Source organism: Perissodus microlepis, chromosome 7 (assembly GCF_051167445.1).
Source record: "Perissodus microlepis isolate ML-2025 ecotype Zambia chromosome 7, ASM5116744v1, whole genome shotgun sequence".
Lineage (NCBI taxonomy): Eukaryota > Metazoa > Chordata > Actinopteri > Cichliformes > Cichlidae > Perissodus > Perissodus microlepis.
The window spans coordinates 28,670,829-28,689,491 of record NC_140467.1 but is presented as its reverse complement, the minus strand read 5'-3'; the positions used below and the strand labels follow the sequence as shown (position 1 = coordinate 28,689,491).

Genomic DNA, 18,663 nt, shown 5'->3' with positions numbered 1-18,663 from the left:
TTTATAAACGTGACATTCAGAGTTCAGTTGTGGGTTCATCAGCCGTTCAGGAAATAAAAAACACCTTTGTGTTAATGAACACCTTTGTGTTAATGAACATCTTTGTGATCTGAGTCTGTCTCATGAACATTTCTGTGGATTATGGGATGGTATCATCTCCTATTGCGAATAGTATGGAATAATAGAATAGAATAAAAATGGTAAATGGCCTGTATTTGTATAGCGCTTTACTTAGTCCCTAAGGACCCCAAAGCGCTTTACACATTCAGTCATTCACACACACATTCACACACTAGTGATGGCAAGCTACATTGTAGCCACAGCTGCCCTCGGGTGCACTGACAGAGGCGAGGCTGCTGGACACTGGCGCCACCGGGCCCTCTGACCACCACCAGTAGGCAACGGGTGAAGTGTCTTGCCCAAGGACACAACGACTGAGACTGTTGGAGCCGGGGCTCGAACCGGCAACCTTCCAATTACAAGATAAACTGCCAACTCTTGAGCCACGATCGCCCGAAAACATAAACCTTTAATTGTCCCACAGGGGGAAATTTGGTTGTAACAGCAGCAAAAAAACCCAAACACATATACATACAGAACAGGACATAAAATTTTTACATATTTACGCAATCTGCACTTTTTGTGTATTGTACCTCTGCATTAAAAAGTGACATGTAACTTCCAATAAGTTAGTATATATAAACTGAGAAAGGTAATGTGCAATAAAGGGAGAATAGAAGCTGCTTATGTCAGAATTTAGGATTTGAGCATCTCTGATTGAGGCTGCAGAGACTTTGAACCTCAGTTGCTCCACCCAAGAAGTGGAAGTGGCCAAGGATGTGACACCTGCTCTTCTTGTCTAGCTTTTGCTCCTTCTGATAAACATGTTTTTTAAATGATTCCCGTTCATGCACACATTTACCATCACGCATACATGACAGGCACCACTGACCCCCGACACTGTCACACGTGAAGTACAGTTTCTTTAAACAAAATGTGTTTTCAGGTAAAGAAGGAAATCTTTTCATAGTAGTGTCAGGAACAGTGGATGAATAAACCCCTTTGAGTCTCCGCCGTGTACAAACAGAGCATGTGTCTGTATTATCAAAGACATATTTACACACATTTGAGAAGCAGTTCTACACACCAATATTTGTATGGGACAGTGAAAACATTCTACATTAAGAGCTCGTTCAGTCCTTTTCTGTGTAAATGCCATTATTGTTCTGGGACTGAGGGATGTTCTGATGGAGGAGTTGAATTTTTAAAATCCCAGATTGAAATGCTGTTGTCAGCTGTGATGCTGTAGTTGGTTAACGTTACAGCGTAGTTGCTTAAATCTGAACTATAGTGTGATAAATATTTAACTTGAGTGACAGTTACAGTCACCAGGAGCTGTTCATAATTAAAAAGTTGTTGTTCATGTTTTCAGACCAATGAAGATGTTTTCTGTGTGTGATGGTAATATTGTTCCATATCAAACATCTGGGAGGAGAACAGCTGTGCTGGTGCAGAACACCAAAGAAAAACATCTGCACACATTGGCATTTCTGGGTAGAGCCACAGGAGTCGCCCCCTGCTGAACACTATTTTCACACATTGGGAACATAAAAAGTTTTTTACATTAGAAAAGTTTCCCGATGAACACAGAAATGTTTTAATTATTCAACAGGTTCCCAACAATCAGAGAACACCTCTGAACAATGAAACGAGCATAAAACAGAGCCACCTTTGTTTTTCTTTCAGAACGTATTAAACAAAGAATGTTACCGAACAAAGATCAATGTGAGCAGGTGACAATAAACAAAAAAAAAGATAGACATAAAGGTATAAACAATGATATAAAATATTTTGGTTATATTCAAGAAAGTTGCAATCTGCTTAGTGAAAAAAGTCAAATATAACAGGGCCACCTTTACGCCACGTGACTCAACGGAAGTGACGTCGTGCTGAGTAAGCTCAACCAAGCAGGAAGGAAAACAAACGGCAGTGCGCAGGCGCAGCAGCAGAAGCAGGCTGGTCTGACTCTGCCAAAAGTCCGAACTTTATTTTTGTTCGATTTTAAGAATTTTTTAATTTATTTATTGTTTTTTATTCGGTTTGTTTTCGCGGGAGGCTGAGGTCACGCAGTGTCGTCATTGCGCACGTAAACTGCGGCACGAGACGCAGGGAGAGCGCGAGACCCGCCAGCGTTTGTACCACCCGGAAGTAAGGAAGGAAAAGTCTGAGTGGAAGTTAGTAAAGTTTGATGAATTTTCTGTCGGAGGTTCTTAGACCTGCAGCGGAAAGCATCAGGTGAGCCGGCAGGTGAAAATATTCTAAATTATTTCTATTGGTCAGTTTTACTGCTGCGTGACAAGTTTGACTTAAAGAGCAGCTGTTTGGTCTCCGGAGAGCTGACGGGCAGGTTTTACTGCAGGAAACGTGTGAAAGTTTCCTGGGAGCAGGAAAATTGTGAAACATCCACAGAAACCCTGCAGACTTGCGCAGTTTATCCGAGCTCGGAAACTCACATGTTCATCACTTGCTCACCTTTTAATGTCCCACAGAGGGAATGACACTCTGCTGCTGTACACGAGACACGAGGACAGGACATAAAGCCAGTGAACACATCAAATAATACAACATAAAACACATGGGAAACCTCAGAGTTTAGACAAATAATGTAAACCTAAAGAAAAAACACACACTTAAACAAACGTAACTTTATGGGTCATGCTCTGTGAGCGCTTCAATACTGTGTTTTCTCCTTCATGTGCACTAAAAAGTGAAAAGTCTGCACATATTAATTTCTTCAAACGCGCCTTTAAACTCAGAGTTTGGAGCCAGAGGATGTTCTCCAGATGTGCGTCACATGATGCTTCGTTTCCTGTTCGCTAGTAAAGTTTTTTCTGAACCATCACATTTCAGAACAAAATGACTGGATGTGTACAGGCTGCTCTGGTACAGAGGAGGGCGTCAGATGTCGACTTTATGAGAGAAAAGCTTAAAAACTTTCAAACAGCCAGGTAAACGGTCTGTAATGTGCTGTAACTCACTCTCTGCTTTGGAGTGCACAGCTGGATCCTAGAGGAGGACTTCTGAGAGTCCGGCCTGTTTTTCCTGCACTGTGATTAATGATAATATTTTGATGTAAATGTTTTTATCTGTGTAAAGGAAAATTCAAATGTCAGACAGCAGGTTGTACTTTATATTTAAAGCAGAGATTCTGCGTCATTTACTAATGATTATTAATAAGGTTTCAGTTCATTTTCTGCCTGCTAAGACTCTCTCTGCTCTCCTCTGCATGTTTGCTTTTAAATGTGTAAAGAGTTAAACTTAATGCTCATATCAGATGATTTTATTTAATTTAAGTTAAGTTGAGTTTTTACCTCGGTTAAATTTCTTTATTACACTCTGGACTTTATCATCATCATCATTACTGTTTACAGCACAGTTTGTAGAACTAGTAGCAACTTCATGAAGAAAAGTTCCAAGTGTGCAAAAAAGTGAGTGTGTGTGTGTTTTCTCTTGTTAATAATATCAGCAGCAGTGCAGTAACCCTCCTGAACTCTATTAATGTCTAAAAACTTAGCCTGACTCCTCCCTCAGAGCTAACCTGCTGGTTTTAAGACTGAAAACTTTGCTTTTATGGAAATGACTGATCTTCCTGGACTGAGCAGTGACACAGAAATGAAAAACAGGTTCAGCAAAAGTAAAAAAAAAAAAAAGTTATTTCAGCAGAAACTCTGAGTTCACTGTCCTCAGGAAGGAAAGTGCTCACATCTGCACGGACAGATGGAAACATCCAGATCTCTGAAGGTCTCCGATATTTAAAAGCCCCAGCATGTTTAAAACTGAGTTTTCTTAGATCTTCTGATCATATCTTTTATTTCTTTAAAGATTCTCCCCCCCCCCCTTTTTTTTTTTTTAAAGGGAAAGACTATGAAATTCATCCTGCAACATGACTGACTTCCTGTTGTATGTTATGCAAAGCAGAGGACAAGTAAAGCGAGTCAGGAGAAACGCACAGAATTCATTAACAAGTCAAAAATCGTCTCTGTGAGCTGAGCCGCTCCATTTGATCCATGGAGGCAGCATCACTTCCAGACTAAGAAATCATGACTGAGTGTTTTCAGATGCTATCTCATAGCCTTAGATCTGAACACCTGCAGCTTTCATGTGATTGGTCCTTTTCTTCTTTGTATTTGTGGCCATAAACTCTTTAATTATCGGCTGATAGTCTGTCATCAGTGTCAGCCAGTCAGGAAGTATTCAGCCCTCCTGCAGGAAGAGGTCACGCCAGGTGAAGCGACTGCTTTAACCTCCAGATCTACAGAAGAACAAAAACAGGAACCATGTGTTACACTGCCAGGTCAGCCTGGGGTTCACCTGTCAGGTGTCCTACCTGTCGGGCAGACCCTGTCCATCTGTTGTGGTCCCATTGGTCACAGGGTCTGTGGAGTCTTTAAAGAGGTCAGACAGTGAATTAACACATCAAGCCTAAAAGTAGTCTGATTACTCTGCGGCACTAACATAGAGATGATCGTAAACTTCTGGGCCGATGCAGGCGGTTAGAAGATCAGTAATTTATTTTTAGTTTGTTTATTTTAGTCCCTCTGAACTCTTGAGCAGTGAAACATTACAGAAATAAAAGTCCTTCAGCTCTCTGAACATTTAACCGGTGCAGCAGTGAGAGCAGACAGCTGCTGGGCACTGATAAGAAAACATCAGTCAATAATTCTGATATCAGCTCTGAAATATTTACTTTGACAAACGGACTCTGAGGTTCAAAGTCTCCACAGTCTGTTTGTGCTGACCTGACTTTAAACTGTGTTTGCTGCTCAGAACGAGCCTCGACTGCACCGCTAAGCATGAACGTTCAACCTGTTGTTTTATCAGTGAAATTAAATTTAATAATTTTATTTGGTCATTTTTAATACATTTCCAGCATCAAGCTCATGAGCCTGATTTTTTTTGCACATGCACATTATAAAATAAGTGTAATATATAAAAATTATTACATGACATACAACTTACAGTTTTCCTAAAAATCAAAGCAGAAATTATTGAAAAAAAAAAAGTTAACTGGTAGAAAATGTGTTTTTTTTTTTTTTATTGTCATAGCGATGAAGAGGAGTCGGATGTTGGCGGTTCTGGTGGGCGGAATCTTCTGCGTGGCTGTGATGTCACTGTACCGCATGCTGGACCTCATGCAGGGGTCAGAGTCTAAGCGATATGGGGAGCCACCTGGTGGACAGGTGGATGAGGTGCGTCCATAAAAGTTTTAATTTTTTTTCACAATAAGAGCCTGTGGATTTTCAAAATAGTGTCATTTGTGAGAAAGAAAATTTAAACTCTTTTTTCACATTAACTTAAATTTTCTTTTTAGCTGTTATTCTTGTCATTATTCATAATAATAATAAAAATAAAATTGGCCCATAATAATAATAATAATAATAATAATAATAATAATAATAATAATAATAATAATAATAATAATAAGAATAAGTGGTAGTGGTAACTTTTAAAATTATATAAATATTCCATTACCAAGGAAAGAGAAACGAATTCAAACTAATTATAAAAATTGAACCAATCAGATCTCTGGGGGTTTTTTAGGATTTGGCCCACCTCCAGCAGAAGATTGACGGGTTGGAGCGTCTCCTTAGCGACAACAACCGATTGGTTGCCATGCTCCGTGACACTCTGCTCCAAAGCAAAGCATCAGTGTGGAAAAGAGCCAACAACAGTATAGACTCCGCCCTCGGCAGGAGGGGTGAGGCTCTTCCTGGCTGCCGATTGGCTGAAGAGATGAAGGATGGAGTGGACGGAGTTCAGGTCTGCAAAATTTTACATTTATATTTTGTTCTGTCTCAACTTTAGAAGATTTTTATTTTTAAAATGAAATTTTAAAAATAAAACTGACAACATTTACTCAAGTTTTTCACTTTTTAATTTTTTATTACTTTTTATTTAAAGACGCTGATATCAACACTTTATCAAACGGGAACCAGCAGTTTAACGTGTGACTAACATGGCGTTGGCGTGGATCGGCTGTAATGTCAAATGAATCAAACACTTATTTAAGATAAAATTTATTGATCTTAAAAGTATTTGACCCTGAACACAGGCAGATATGGTTAGCATATTTAGCATGTAGCTGCTGAATAAATAAAAAAGTAAATCAATGATGTTCAGCATCCAAACACAGGCTCAGGGAATCTTTCAGAACACTCTGGTGTGGATGTAAACGAGCAGCTCGCACACACTGTGTCAGTTTCATGGATGTGTTCGTGCTTCCTGTTTACCTTTGGTTCCTTGACGTCACAGTTACGTGATTCTGGTTTGGCACCTCTGGTGAATACACTGTGAAAGTTCATCCTCCTCACATACTGACACACATTCTGATCTCTGTAGATTATAATACACTAAACTATGAAAGTTACACTGGCACACATCCAGCCTGTAAGGACAGAAATGCCCTTTTTTCACTCTCTGAATATCTAGAATAACATCCCAGCAAATATTTCTATGCAGAGTAACGGTTGTTTGAGTGTGTCCACCTCTAGTTTGAAAAGTCATGCTGACATCAGAGGGGTTACCTCACCGTCTGCTGGACATCCTCCTTGGACTTCCTGTGTTTGAGAATTGTCTCCTTTTATTGATTAGAACAAAATTAAATAAAAGAATCTTGATGAGAACAGCTTGAAGGGTTCATAATGCTGGAGTCTGGAGACAGAGAGTTTCTCTTATTGATAAAATCATGATAAAATCATCAGTTGCTGACTGATACATTAATAATGATTTTATTTTTTAGTTTAAATGGGTTTTGTAAGTTTGAATGAAGAAATGAAAGTTACAATAAATATAAATATTAATAGGAAAACGTGTGTAAATCTTTATTAACATATTCAAAGTTTTTATTAACATAGAAATAAAGTTTTAATAATAACCCCTCCTCCATCAGCTGCTGGATGTTTATGACCTCCTGCCCTTTGATAACCCCGATGGCGGTCCCTGGAAGCAGGGCTTTGAGATCACTTACAAGGGCGACGAGTGGTCGGAGCAACCTCTGGAGCTCTTCCTGATTCCACATTCACACAACGACCCTGGTGAGTGAGACTCTGAGACTCTGATGGCGTGACGGTGGCTGAACTAACACGTGGAGGTGATTTGTTTTTTTTTGTTCTTGTTTTTGTCACAGGCTGGATAAAGACGTTTGACGCGTACTACCACGACCAGACGAGACACATCCTCGACAACATGGTGGTCAAACTGAGCGAGGACAGCAGGTACGCCCACTTCCTGTGCACTGACGCGCCTCACAGACGGCTTCCTAAACCTAACACTAAAGTCAGGTTTAATATTAAAGCAGCATTTATCAGCAGATTTGTATCTTATTGTATTAATGTTTTTATTAACCACAGAGAGGGTTTAGAGGTTAAAATCAACCTTCATAACCAGGCTAGCTGAAAACGACCCCACCCAACATTCTGTTCTCTGATGGTGTAAATGTATTTATTTATGTTTTTTTTCTTTGGTTTTCCCACCATGACACAGAAATTAGATCATTTTAGACACCTGTTAAAAATGTTTGGAGCTTTCAGAGTTTTATAAAAAAGTATGATGTGAAGTATGAGTTTTGCCATCATCCAATGAGATCAGGAATAAAATACAGATCAGAGTGACGATAAAACAACAACAATAAAACACAAAAACAAAAATCATGACGTGAAACAAAGACACAGCAGCACAGACTGATGTTGGTTTGACTCTGAATAGGAAGAAATGATCTTCATATTTTTCCAAAATAAAACTTATTTACATTAAGTTCATCAGAAGTTTGATTTCTTTATCATTTTGTGCTTCGTGATGCTGTTTATTAATCGAGTTCCTGACAGATTATTGATCATGTCATGTTTTCTGCTCCTCAGGAGGAAGTTAATCTGGGCTGAAATCAGTTATTTCTCCAAGTGGTGGAACGACATCGACGACCAGAAGAGAGCAGCAGTCAAACGGTAACTTCTCCTCAAGCTTCCTTTCATTTTCATGTTTGTTTGGGTTTTTTTGTTTGGTTGGTTGTTTTTTTTCCAGTCACTTTTGAACATGTCCAGAAAAACCAAAAGTAATTATTCTTCATTTCTTTTTCTGAAAATTAAACAATTAACCAATGTTGTTTAAATACCAGAAACATCTGGAAAACAGGAGGAAGCACAAAAATAAAATGAAGTGATAAACACAGGCAAGGATGTGCAGAGCTCAGGAGTCGAGCCGCAGACAGTTTTGGTTCATTGAGTCTGTATCTGATGCCATTTCAACTCTCTCCAGTCTGAGCGTCTGCTTTGAGTCTCATCTCTTTATAACATGCTGCAGACACCAGCCTCCATCCAAAAACCCAGCAGTCATCATTCTCGTCCTCTCTGGCTTTTTATCAGCACTGTTCATGTGCAGCTCGTCTTTCGACTTTCTAATATAAACATAAAGCGCTCAGCAGCAGATTAATAACAACCTCGTGCTGTGGGGGAATCCTCTCAGACCTTCTCTTTTTTGAACATTGGGTCTGTTTTCAGCAACTACTTCCTGTCTTGTGATGGCGGCTGTTAAAACAGTTTAACCCTCATCCTCTATCTTCATTAATGCTAATGTGTTAATGTTAGTCTAACCAGAGCTCTGTAGCTAACCATCAAGTAGCATAATGTCAGCTAGCATGACTTCACTGACCCTCCAGACATGGCTGCGGTGTAGTTTTCATCCTCTTTTACAACCAGAGTGATATCAGTGCCTTTCAGTGTTGTTGAAATCCTTCAGTCAGACCGTTGTACAAGATGTCATCCTTAGATGGATGCTAACCCCAGAAAATTGTGGCTGTCTGAATGTTAAACTTTATTGTAACAGCTGGGAGGAAAAAAACAGAAGCAGACTTTATTTTTTTAAACTATAACTAAAATTGTAAGCTGTTTCTTGCTTATTCTGAATTTTCCTTTCAGTTTAATTTCACTTTTTCTCTTATGTCATATTTCCTTTAAAAAAAAAACCTTGTAAGTTTTAACCTGCTTAAATAAATGTAACTACATATTTTCTGTTAATTTTTGTAATTAAAAAAAAATATTTTCATCATTTGAAGCCATTTTTTCCCCTGTTTTCTGTTTCCTTTCGTGTGATTGGCCAGTCTGGTGGAGGCGGGGCAGTTGGAGCTGGTAACGGGTGGCTGGGTGATGCCCGATGAGGCAAACTCTCATTACTTCGCTATGCTGGATCAGCTGATGGAGGGACACCAGTGGCTGCAGAAACACCTGGGTCACATGACTCCCCTGTTTGGCACGTTGTTGTGATGATGTGTTTCCTGTTCGCGTGCTTAACCGTGGCGTTTTCTCTGTGCAGGTGTGAAGCCGAGGAGCGGCTGGGCCATCGACCCATTTGGCCACTCCCCCTCTATGGCGTACCTGCTGAAGGGGGCGGGGCTTCACAACATGCTCATCCAGAGAGTTCACTACTCTATCAAGAAGCACTTTGCCCAGCAACAGACCCTCGAGTTTCTATGGCGACAAAGCTGGGGTAAATAATGTTTTTTCAGTGATGGAAAAATTAATCATGAACAATACAAAAGACAAAAATCATTTGGAATTTTGACAAAATATAAAACAAATATTTGAAATAATAATTTAAATGATTAAATATTGTAAGTCATTTAAAAATGTGGATTAAATTCAGATTTTTATTAATTTTTTTAATTTAATGGTGTTACTGAAGAAAATATAGTCAAAAAACTTTATTAATAACCAATGAAATACAAAAAGGAAAAGGGGCAGTTAGAGTGTTTAACTCTGCCCACTTCCTGTCCATCAGACTCCTCCTCCCGTAGTGACATCACATGTCACATGATGCCCTTCTACAGCTATGATGTGCCGCACACGTGTGGTCCAAACCCAGCGGTCTGCTGTCAGTTTGACTTCCAGCGGTTGCCTGGGAGACGGACCTTCTGTCCATGGAAGATCCCACCAAAGCCAATCACAGACCAGAATGTCCAGGAGAGGTGAGCAGGAAGCGGGGCCAAAGAGAATAACAATATTATTATTATTTTGTTATTATTATTATTGTTGTTGTTGTTGTTTTGTTATTATTATTATTGTTATTATTATTATTATTATCATTAGGCGTATTATTGAATTTTGGAGCTTTCTTCTTTTTAAAAGAAGGGTTATTCTATTTTATTTTATTTTACTTTCATTTTTAAGGAATTTTCGTGATTCATTTATTTATTTACCATTCAAATTTAGGCAACTTTTAAAATTTTTTTTACATTAAGCAATTTTATTGAAAATAAATTGAAATTTTTTATTTAAAACTGTTTCATGGATGTTTTATGTTTTAACATAATTTCCACCTTTTTAAGTTTTTTATTTTTCTTCCTTTGAACTTTTTTCTTGACATTTTAAATTTTGATTGCTTTTTTAATCTTTTTTAGTTTTATTTTCCTTTTCTTTTTTTTAATTTTTCCTTGACATTTTCTTTTTTTTAACCTTTACTTTGAATTTACTTTGAAAAGTAGAGTAAAGGTTATTGTATTATCATTGTCATTTTCTAGAATGACAGTGATAATACAAATAGTTTTCTAACAAACTTCATTAATTTAACATAGCAGCTTCTCTTCTTCTTCGGTTACTTTGCTGTATCTCTGCTAGTTTTGTTGTTAATAATCACTCTGATTGATCAGAGCTTCTATTGATCCACCTGTCGTCCTCTCAGAGCACTCCTCCTGCTGGATCAGTACCGTCAGAAGTCGCGACTCTTTCGCTCATCTGTCCTTCTTGTTCCTCTTGGCGATGACTTTCGATACGTGGAGTCAAGCGAGTGGGACGTTCAGTTCAACAACTACCAGAAACTCTTTGATTACTTCAACCAGCACCCAGAGCTCCACATCAAGGTGAGCTCTCAGGACACCTGGTTCCCAGGTGGGACAAACTGATTATCAACATTTGGAGACATTATGTTGGTCTTTGTTGTTCTTGAAGAGGCCCGAGTATGCAGCCATGTGGAACTCCACGTGTGATTTTGCCTGCTAATATTTATCATTACTGCCTGACGAATAGGTTTCTCTTTGCAAAAATGACTCAGACAAACTTGACGCAGTTCCACAGGGTCTCGATCACTTTTCTAGAATATTTTATTTTATTTTCCATTTGTTGAATGTCACACTAATATCCAGTAAATACCCATGCAAAAGAGTTTTTTAAAATTATTATTATAATGAATCACAACTCTGGCCATTGTTGTTTCAAAAATTGATGTGATTAAAAACTATCAGTGTGTTTATGTCTCATGTGAAAAATGGCAAACACAAATATGATTCATGATATCTAAAATATTCTGGAACAACATCTGGACATACAATACAAAAGTGACAAAGAAAGCAAATGAGGTTGTTATCAGTGCAAACAGTCAAGTCAGCAACATCAGCTCTTCGCTGATCGACAGCTTTCCTCTTCTCTTATTCTCAGGCTCGTTTTGGGACGCTTTCTGATTATTTCCAGGCTCTTCATCGCCGTCTGAGCACCACAAAAACGACTCTGCCGAAGCTCCGAGGAGACTTCTTCTCGTATGCCGACCGAGACGATCACTACTGGACCGGGTACTTCACATCCCGGCCATTTTACAAACGCCTCGACAGGAAGCTGGAGGCCACGCTGAGGTACCGCCGCTCTGTGTGGTTACACAATACACATCATGATGTTGTCTTTATTTTTATGGTGACTGTCTGAGTCTTCTTTCTGTGTCAGAGCAACAGAAATCCTCTTCAGCCTGACACTGGCTGAGATGCGTCGTTCCCATAGCGATGGTCGTCTGGCTGAAAATTTTCCAGCACGTGAGTACTTCCAGTGGCTGACAACGGGGAGGCGGAACCTGGCACTCTTCCAACACCATGATGCCGTCGCTGGCACCGAACGGGAACATGTGGTGGTTGACTACGGTACCAGGTAGTTACTTCATGTTAGCAAAGTAGCATGTTAAGATAATTGGGAAATAAAAGCAATACATTTAACTTATTAAAAGGTCAATCAAACACAAACAGAGCATTAATCTCTGCCGTGTGAAAGAACAGCCAGGTAAACGTTGAAGTTTGCAGTAGACACATTAGCAAGGAGGGTGGAACAATAGAAGAAAATATGTACAGCACTTTCTTTAGTGAATTGCTTTTATAACTTTTTTAAACTGACAAAAATGACCTGAGAAAATACAAAATACGGTGTTTAAATAATGATATCTAAATGATTTCATTTATTAAGGGAAAAACCGCTGATCTGTTCCTGTGTTTAAAAAAAAAAAAAAAAAAAAAAAAAGTCCCTTTTTGTTAAAAAACGAATTGTGAAATAATTCCTCCCTAAACCTAATAACTGATTCTGCCAGCCTTGGCAGCAAGAACTGGAATGTAGCATTTGAGATAAAGTCTTGTTTTTCCCTTTTATCATAAGAAGTGATAGTGTTGGCCCATTACTCTTTGCAGAATTGTAATAATTCAGCTACACTGCAGGGTTTCCTAACATCAACGGTCACCCTAAAAATTAGATTTTGTTTTGAGTCAGAGGGGTGAGTTGCTAGCGTGTTTTGGATCATTGTCTTGCTGCATAACCCACAAATGTGTGGTTTTATTAATTACAGCAACTCGTACAGGTCCCAAAGGACCAAAGCAGCCCAGACCGTCACACTACCACCCCCATCTGTTGCTCTGATGATCTTTGTATGAAGTGCTGTTAGTTTGATGCCAGATATAATGGAACGGAATTGAGGTGCAGCTTTTTTTCCCCCACAGAGTATTTTCCCAGCAATCTCGGGATCATCCATATGTTTTCTGGCATATGTGAGACAAGCCTTTTTGGTAGCAGTGGTTTTCCTCTAAAATTCTCCCGTGAGATCCTTTAGCCTGCTTCAGTTTGTAAAACAGTTTCTGTTTAAGTGAGTTCTGATTCAGCAGGTCTACCAGGAATCAGGTCTGCGAGTGGCAGTGAAACTGAGCTCAACTTTCCAAAAAATGTGCTCAATCACAGTTACTTCATAATTAAACAAGAGGGATAATTACTTTTTCACACAGGATAACATTTTTTCTTAATAAATAAAGTTATAATTTAAACAGATTCATTTTCTATTTAAACAAATTGCCTAATATCAAAATTTGTTAAACATGTAAGTGTAACAAAACTGCAAAGAAATATTAGGTATGGGGAAAAAAATACCTTTTCACAGCACATCAGTGTTAGCATCACCTGTATCTGTGTATTATTTTTAGCATTAGCCTGTTTTTTTGTCTCATTTGTTTCCTCCATGCTTTCTGTTGAAGGACGGCGTCGCCACTGGCAACGGTAACAGGTACCACCACATCTAGTGTGTGAAGTTAGCATTTAGCATTAGCCTCCCATGACACCCATTCATCTAGATTTAGCATCTAACACTAATAGTCCGTCACTCCTGTTAAATAAGCGTGTTGCTGGCATGTTTTTGCCGTGTAGCCTCTCAGTTGTCGTGTGTTTGGAGACTTTAAATATTGAACTGTTTCCTGAATTTAAAATTAAAGGAAAAAACATAAAGAAACAGAAAATTTTAGCTAATGTTTGTTTGTTTTCCAGGTTATTCCAGTCGATCCTGAATCTACACCAGGTGTTGCAGAGCTCCGCTCATTGGCTGCTCCTATTGGACAAGAGCCAATATCACCACGACCAATCAAAGCCCTTCTTACAAATGGTGACTTTTAACTTTCCTCTGGACTTCATATATTTATGAAGAATGTTTTTAATGCTTTCATCCTTTAACGTGATTTATATCCAAGTCCATGTTTTTATTCTTGGTGGAGCAGCTTAGTTCACAATAATCCTTCTTTATGTCATACTGGGCCTTGGTGCAGATCCTCAGGCCATCCTCCATTTCTTTACTCCTTAAAGAGGCTTCACTGACTTTAGTAACTTTTGAAGTTAAAAGATGAGTTTAGAAAGTTTTAATGTTAGAAACGATAAACTGTTTTAATGTTGTGACTTTCCTCCAGGATGACGTGATCTCGGCGCAGGACGCTCTGCCTCAGAAGACCACGCTCTCACTCAGTTATGAGCCCAGGTATGTGGGTGGAACTGAAGAGGCCTTTTTTTTCCCCCTTTTTTAAAAAAAAATTTAAGGTGTGAATTTAATAATGAAATAATCCGGTTATTTTATTATTTTACTACTGCTGTTTAAACTGAGCTTTATTAATACTTTTGATATTGTGAATGTGTAAATTGAACAAAGGGGGGAAAGAGCAGATATAATCTCAATTTTGTATTTACAGTTCAGATTTTAGACGATCGTCTTTATGTCAAAACACAAAACAAAGTAGAAAAAGTGTCTTTAAAAAGTAATAAAATTAGTGAGAAAAAAATGGCGTGCCTCTGGGAGTGTAAATGTCAGTAACTCCTGTTAGCGGCTAACTTCAATCACAATCACTTCTATTGATTATTGGATTCTGCTTCAGGTCATTGATCATCTTTAACCCCACCGAGCAGCTTTGTACCTCTGTCATCAGCGTCGTCATTGACTCTCCGGACGCACGGGTTATTGACGCTGAAACGGGCCAACAAATGTCCACTCAGATCTCTGCGGTGTGGGCGGAGCCAAGCCGGCCATCCACAGACACTTTCCAGGTGAGAACCAGCTCACTGATCAGGTTATTGATCACTGCGGTTTGCTTTAACTTCCTCTTCTCTCACTCTAGCTGTCCTTCGTGGCTGAACTTCCTCCTCTGTCACTCGTCGTGTACCATGTGACCAAAGCATCCTCTGGCTCCACCCCTCGGGCACGCTACACAGTCCATCGTCGTGGCAACCCGCTAGATATCCACACCGAGCACTTCCAGGTGTCCAGCCTTCAAGGATCTGAGGCAGACGCACCCCTGTCGCTTAGCAACAAACACGTCCAGATATGGAGCTCACCTGAAACGGGCCTGCTGGAGGTCAGGATTTCCAAACTAAAAGTCTGTTGTGTGAATGTTGTTGGCAGACTTCCGTGTTCTTAGTAACAAACTGTAAGAACTGATACATTCAGTAAAAGGGATTAAAAATAATGAAAATTCAAAAACATGACTATGAAATGTAAAAATCTGAGTCAAGATTGCTTCAGTCTTTGTACGATTACACCTTCAAAACCAGCAAAGAACAAAACAAAATGTGAATAAAATCATGTGTGGTTAGATATCTTATTTTCAAAATAAGGTTTCTTTTTCACTAAAGCATCTTGTTGACCTGCTTTTATTTTGAAATCCAGAAGCTCCGCCTGCAGTCTGGTCTAGTCCGTAAGATCCAGGTTCAGTTCCTGTGGTACGGAACCAGAACCGGATCCCGGGACAAGAGCGGGGCCTACCTGTTCCTGCCCGCGGATGAGGGGGCTCAGGTGAGACCAGCATGAACACACCTGAACCTCTCGCTCTCTCTCTCGCTCTGTCCTCTGACTTGTTGTTAATGTCTCCTGCAGCTCTACACATCCTCTGAACCTCCATTGGTCCGCATCTCCAGAGGTCCCATCTTCTCTGACATCACTTCCCATTTCCCACACTTTACACACACAGTGCGACTCTTCCACCTGGATGGTAATGACTTCATTCATAAATTTATAAAATAAATTATAAATGATTGTAAATATGAATTTTCTTTGAATAATTCTTAAGCGTCTGCTCTGCCTGCCTGTCCCAGGGCATGCTGGGAAATCCCTGGAGATTTCAAACTTGGTGGACATTCGGTCTCAGGTCAATCGTGAGCTCGTCATGAAGATTGTTAGTGACGTTGCCAGTGGCAACCGCTTCTACTCTGACCTCAACGGTTTCCAGGTTTTTACACAATTCTGCTGCTTTTATTTTGAAATGCAGTCCCTTCTGTGATTCCTTACTGAGTATTGATCTGTTATCGGTATAGATGCAGCAGCGTCGAACGCTGGCGAAGCTCCCCCTGCAGGCTAACTTCTACCCGATGACATCAGCGGTATTCCTGCAGGACTCGACGAGTCGCCTGTCGCTGCTGTCAGCTCAGAGTCAGGGTGTCGCGTCACTCAAACCAGGTGAGCCCACAGTTTACATCACATTTCTATTCTGTTTTAATAGTAGCAAAATTATCAGATCAGTAACGTTGCTGTTTAATGAGTCACTGCAGTTGGTGTGTTGACCTTTGACCTGTGTGACTCCTTAACTGTGCAGGTGAACTGGAGCTGGTGTTGGACCGGCGCCTGCAACAGGACGATAACCGCGGCCTTGGGCAGGGTGTCACCGACAACAAGCTGACAGCGAGCCTGTACCACTTGCTGCTGGAGGACCGTGGGGGCGGGGCTAAGGTAAGGGACAGAAATAATAGGTGGCAGAAATAATAGCTAGATTTGTCGGTGGGGCCTAGTTTCACGGCACAGTGTTTTGTGAGATCAACGCTCATCACTTTTTCGCTTTTGTTTTTAAATCAAAGGTGACTTGATTACTTTGAGCAGAAAATACTCAGAGTAAAGTTCTCGATATGACACAGAAACAAACTGCCGTCGGAGCTTCGACAATAACAACAAATATTTTTTCTCACTCTGGTTTTATTGTGTTTTTGTTCTGACAGGAAGTGGGAGGAGCCTCAGTTGATCACCTGTCGCTGCTTGCCCACCTGGCCTCCCTCTCCCTCTGCCACCCGCCCATGACCATGGTTGCTACCAGCAACAGCCAGCTGCCAAAGCTCCGCCCTTTCCAGCCACTCCACTCGTCGCTGCCGTGCGACATCCACCTGCTGAACCTGAGGACGCTGGAGGACACGCAGGTGAGAGATGCACCTGGAGTACAGGTATAAAATAAATGATGAGATAATAACCTGTGTGATGTCACTGCGGTAACGGTAAGGAAACACCTGTGGCTCAAACTTCCTGTCAAGGTTCTCGATCAGCATGAATCGATCACCTGTCAGAAACGAGGTCATTTTTTTTGTGTTGTGTAAACAGGAAGCAGATACACCATCACAGGAAACCGCCCTGTTCATCCACAGGAAGGGGTTTGACTGTAGCACCGCCCCCGAGCCAGCGCCTCAGTGCACGTGGAGCGAGCATGAAGAGGTGATGACACGCTCGCCATTTATTTAAGATTTAAAATGACATTAAAAGATTGTATGACTTAATTTTCTTCTTGTTGTGTTTCCAGGTGAACCTGGACGACCTTTTTTCTCCGCTTCAGTTCCGATCAGTCCGTCGGTCGGGTCTCACGCTGCTGCGAGCTGACGACGAGCCAGAGACTGCCCAACAACGGCATCCGCCGCGCATCGCACAGCTGCGGCCAATGGAAATCAGCGCTTTCCGCGTACAAATGGACTGAAATGCTGACGCTGCTGCAGCCACTGAGCAGAGATTGGTACTTATGGTTCTCACAATCAGAGAGCAGACAAACAGGAACTGAAAAAAGTCACATTTAAGGTGAAAAGAAGCAGAAAATTAGAAGATTTAAGATTAGAATTTTTTTTATCTCAGATGATTGTCAGACTCGGAGAGAAAATCTTTCAGGGACCAAAACAAAACAGGAAACAAATAGTAAGAAAGGATTATTTCAAAATAAAAGCCATGATGTTTTCTAGTTTTAGTCCAATCAAAGGTCACATTATTTATTCAAATGAAGAAACACTGAAACTGTGACCAGTTGGTTTGTCCGTTCGGTGTCCAATGAGCGTGTGCGAGAGTGTTTCTATGGTGATGGTCTGTTACTGCTGTTTTACCTGTGAGAGTGGAAGTGTGTGTAATTTTGTCTCATTGCTCTGCTTCTAAATGCACATATTGATTTTTTTTTATGATTTAGTTTGTTGTCGCTGTGAAAAGAGAAGTTGCAGGGAATTCTGGGAAAGCTTTTTTTAATGTAGAGATTCTCTCGGGTGAAAGAAAAAAACAGAAACGATTTGTTAAAATGTTTTTACTGCTGGATAAATTTGTGTTAATATAAATAAAAAAAGTTTTTTTTATATTTCTGAATAATTTTTTACAATAAGGTTCAGAGTTTCCTGTTTAAGGACTCAGTGATGCTTTGTGTTTGAAGGCTTCAGTCTGGTCACACAGGTTCATTTTTAAGGTGGTAATTGTAATTAAATATCTTTAAAAATAGTTTCAAACCTTCAAAATTAAAAATAACAAAATTCAGGGTGGAAACAAAAAGTTGCATTTTCTTAAACAATTCGTTCCTTCTTTTTGCTTATCTCTTCCTGTGCCTGCCTCTCTGGTTTGAGGGGCCACAAATACAGATACACAAGAACTGAACTAAAAATCAGTGAAAACAGGTCTAATGGAGTGATGAGTCCAAATTTGAAAGTTTTGGTTCAAATTATTGTCAGCATGTACAAGAGAAGTCCAACAGTGAGTGTCTAGCCCTCTGTAAAACACAGTGGCGGGTCAGTCATGGTTTGTGTCTGCGTTTGAGCCCGTGGTGGGAGATCTTTGGTAAAATTGGTGGAGTTATGAACACAGATTTTGATTCACCATGTTAAACCATCTGGAAAGAATCTGATTGGCAGACGCTTCATGTTTCAGTGTGACAGCGACCCTAAAACACACCGACAGTGCAGTAAAAGCAAATCTGAACAGAAAAAACACACAGTGGAACACAATCGGTCAAGAATCAGCCTCCCAGAGCTGCTTCATTAAACACATTTGGCAGTTTATCTGGATACAGATTAA

The 18,663-nt window shown here is 40.0% G+C and overlaps 1 protein-coding gene across 1 annotated transcript; it reads left to right on the top strand.

Annotated features, from left to right (window-relative positions):
- Positions 1-1,988: 1,988 nt before the first annotated feature.
- On the top strand, positions 1,989-17,956 carry LOC146383304 (alpha-mannosidase 2-like). Its single transcript, XM_084936787.1, has 24 exons — positions 1,989-2,295; positions 5,107-5,249; positions 5,602-5,820; positions 6,950-7,094; positions 7,187-7,274; positions 7,917-8,000; positions 9,152-9,279; positions 9,364-9,537; positions 9,829-10,015; positions 10,729-10,906; positions 11,481-11,671; positions 11,760-11,957; positions 13,602-13,716; positions 14,015-14,082; positions 14,474-14,642; positions 14,714-14,950; positions 15,262-15,387; positions 15,469-15,583; positions 15,687-15,820; positions 15,906-16,047; positions 16,184-16,317; positions 16,581-16,775; positions 16,954-17,064; positions 17,150-17,956. The coding sequence occupies exons 2-24, from the start codon at positions 5,109-5,111 to the stop codon at positions 17,318-17,320; spliced, it is 3,450 nt and encodes a 1,149-aa protein (XP_084792913.1). The 5' UTR covers positions 1,989-2,295; positions 5,107-5,108; the 3' UTR covers positions 17,321-17,956.
- The last annotated feature ends 707 nt before the right edge of the window (positions 17,957-18,663 follow it).